The sequence below is a fragment of the Quercus lobata genome, chromosome 6 (assembly GCF_001633185.2).
Source record: "Quercus lobata isolate SW786 chromosome 6, ValleyOak3.0 Primary Assembly, whole genome shotgun sequence".
Classification (NCBI taxonomy): domain Eukaryota; kingdom Viridiplantae; phylum Streptophyta; class Magnoliopsida; order Fagales; family Fagaceae; genus Quercus; species Quercus lobata.
The window spans coordinates 37,180,711-37,184,436 of NC_044909.1; the positions used below are offsets into that span (position 1 = coordinate 37,180,711).

At 35.5% G+C, this 3,726-nt stretch overlaps 1 protein-coding gene across 1 annotated transcript; it reads right to left on the reverse strand.

The window, feature by feature from the left end:
- Positions 1–604: 604 nt before the first annotated feature.
- On the reverse strand, positions 605–2,557 carry LOC115993819 (L-type lectin-domain containing receptor kinase IX.1-like). The gene has a single exon (XM_031117798.1). The coding sequence runs from the start codon at positions 2,555–2,557 to the stop codon at positions 605–607; it is 1,953 nt and encodes a 650-aa protein (XP_030973658.1).
- Positions 2,558–3,726: the final 1,169 nt, after the last annotated feature.

Genomic DNA, 3,726 nt, shown 5'->3' on the forward strand with positions numbered 1-3,726 from the left:
ATAGGTACGTACAACAGAGAAGGAAATAACTAATTTGTCTAAAGTTCTAGCAATCACACTTGACCAAGGTGAGAGGCGAGATTGCTATGCAACTGATTTTCAAAATGCTTAACTCGCTTGAGACTTCGTCTGACCCTTAAAATTTCACTCAACCAAGATTGAACAACTTGCAACTCTACTCTTTAGCTCTTGATCCCTTCAACCCAATACAAATTAACCCACAAATGTACATGCTACAAAGAAATTAAGTACACAACAATTATATGTAAATTTTGGCACGAAATAGGCCAACACACTAAGATCTTAACAGAAGTATTCTCAACAGTGACTTTTCCTTTGGAATATTTTTTCCATTGAATTTCCCTACGTCACCACATTGCTATCTCCATTGTGTTTGATTTCGTGCGATTAGTGAAATATTATTTCATTCATCATCACATGCTTAAATTGTTTACTCATGAATTGGAAATTTACATAATTGGATAAATTAACCACTTGGTAAATTCCCTTGTGATTCAACAACAAGGGTCAAAACCTTAACAAACTCCATACAAACAATAGCTAATACTATAACAATGATTACAACCAAAGATGGTAAATACGTTTAACGACCATGCTGAAGGCTTGTAGTACTCACGGAAGCTTCACTAGAGCTAATTGCTGCTGGTGTAGGTACACGATACATAGGAACATGCATCTCTGTTGGAAGATTTGGCATTGTTGCCTCAAACTTTAGAACTTGAATTGCTTGCCTTATAGAGGGCCTCAGATTTTGATCAGGGTGAGAACACCAAAGTCCAATGATCATCAAACATTTTACCTGTTTTTCATCAAAATCTGATTGTAACTTCTCATCCAAAGCCAAAAGAAGATCCCCCTTACCATGAAGATTCCAAATCCACTCTACCAACCCCATTTCGGAATCCTTTCCCATTGGATCAATTGACCTCCTTCCAGTAACAATTTCTAAGGCAACTACTCCAAAGCTATATACATCAGTCTCTTTACTAGCCCTAGCTGTTCTTAAATATTCTGGAGCCATGTATCCTAAAGTTCCAGCCACTCCAGTTGTTTGGGGACCTAGCTCATGATCCATAAGTCGAGCTAACCCAAAGTCACCAAGCTTGACATTGAAACTAGAATCTAGCATGACATTGCTTGCTTTGATATCTCGGTGCACCACACATTGCTCCCACTCTTCATGAAGATAAAGCAACGCAGAGGCCAATCCAAGAGATATTTTATATCTTACTTCCCAAGTGAGAGGATTCCTCTTGCCAAAGAGGTGAGTATCAAGGCTACCATTTGGCATAAACTCGTATACAAGTAGAAACTCACCTTTGTCATGACACCATCCTATGAGTTGCACCAAATTTCGGTGTCTCAGTTGGTTAAAGATTTTCACCTCAGTTACGTATTCTTTCTTCCCCTGTTTAGACCCTCTTGAGATTTTCTTCACAGCAATTAGCATGTCTAAATCAGCTAAATATCCCTTGTAAACAGCACCAAATCCTCCTTGACCCAACTTCCTCTCGTTTGAGAAGTTATTGGTAGCTGAAACAAGATCACGATAAGAAAACCTTCTTGGCCCTGCTCCTTTCTCTAGATAATCATTCATTGATGTTAAGTTTGTTGTTTCTTCTGTCTCCTTTTTCTTTCCCTTCCATATATACAATATTGAAAATGCTATAATCACACCAGCTATCAGAACTCCACCGGTCACTGTCAGAACCACTATTAGTCCACGACCTTTTGCTTTCTTTCCACTTGCTACATTTATATCCAAGCTTGAACTGAATTCCCATGACAAAAGCGTATGTCGCTCTCCAAAATAACCAGTAGCAGCTGAAAATCCAACTGTGACCCACTCAGGGAGAACCTTTCTCAAATCAATTTGGTAAGAAAGACTAGTATTCTCCTGAGTATTTGAGGTCCTTTGGTAAGTCCAAGAAACGCTCAAATTCCTGGTACTAGCGTTGTATGTAATCCACACATCTGCAATATCTCCACTGTGGAAACTAGCATTCCAAGTGGTATCAACAGCAGAAGAAATTGAGTTGTTGTTAATTCCCACGTGCGTAAATGCAGGATCCCATTCTGGATTCGCGAAAGAGTCGAACTCAACGTGAACTAGTTGGTTCTTTGATGAATCACTGTTTGTTGTGTTGTATAAGCCCAGGAAGCCACCAACTGAATTTGGAGGGATCTCAAACCCAACAGGAGCCAAGAAGAATGCAAGCCCATGACCATAATTAGCACTGCCTTGTGTATCAATAATGAAGGAGAAATGAGTTGTGAAGTTGGCGAGGTTTCCAGTATTGGAGTCCCAGAGTGGCACCTTCTCGGCATAGGTGGCCCAACCAACACGGCACGCATAATTGACTTTGTTCATCTCTATGGCTCCAACTGAAGGTACAGCATCTCCACGATATATTACATTTAACGCATTAGGATTAAAGCGAGTAATATTGAATGAAACTGATGAATGAGCAGAGGGAAGAAGAAAAATGAAGAAGAATAGTGGTAGCGTGAATAAGTTGTAGAAAGTGGTAGCCATGGCTTGGAAAAGAGAGAGGACTGTGGGAGAACAAAGCTAGCTATTTGATCTGAACTTATATGAATAAATTTGAAAACAACTTACTTATGTCTGCTAAGAACCTTGTACCTTAACTACTGACATCTTTCATATATAAATACTTAGGGACCTAGGTAGAAAAGATTATGCTAAATTAACAGAATATTATAATTATCTATAAAAATTAATAAATGAATAAAATGGTCCTGATAATGCTCAAGTGTGAATGAATGAAAAATGATATCATAAAATATAGAGATAATGCAAATTCATCGCCTGCAAAATAGGGTCAACAACGTAAAGGAATGAAATATAAAACAATTCTTTAAATATATATATATATATATATATATAAAATATAGAGATAATGCAAATTCATCGCCTGCAAAATAGGGTCAACAACGTAAAGGAATGAAAACAATTCTTTAAATATATATAAATACTAGTTAAAAGATCGTGCGTTGCACGGTTTTATCATAAACTTATATAATATATATTTTATTTGATAAACAATAACCAAATAAGTAATTATTATAATAACAAAAGGAATAACTATTATCTAAACAACTTTGTCTGGTGTTGTTGGAATGATTAGGGGGAAAAAGAAAGAAATTTTAATGTTGGTTTTTCACTTATCTTTGTTTGGGTATTGAAGAAGTTGTAGTAAACTGAGATTAATACATGTATTTGGCTTAGTTGAGAATTTTCTGGAAATTGAAATTTACCAAACCACGAAGCACAAATTATGATATTCTTAGCAGGTATTTTGAAGAATTGATAATAGTAAGAAATAATGAAACAACTAACTATTATAATATAAAAAAAAAAAAAAAAGTAATAAAATGTATTGGCATAATAACTATCAAATAGAAAATGATAACAACTATAAAAAAAAAATTATTATTTTGTAACATGCCAATTGTGTTCTAATGAGTAGTTTGGGAGATTGTTGAACACGTCTAAACTTAATTACCATTGCTTATTCTCTGCCATAATATATTTAACAATTGAATCCAAGTTCTAGTAAGAGATAACAATATCTTGCACATTTAATACTAACCTGTTCTTTTTCAGTCTTTATAAAGGTCAAAATTTCCAATAGTGTTCTTTTCATCTTAGAAATCTCATTAGGGTCAAGGATTGAACGTGAT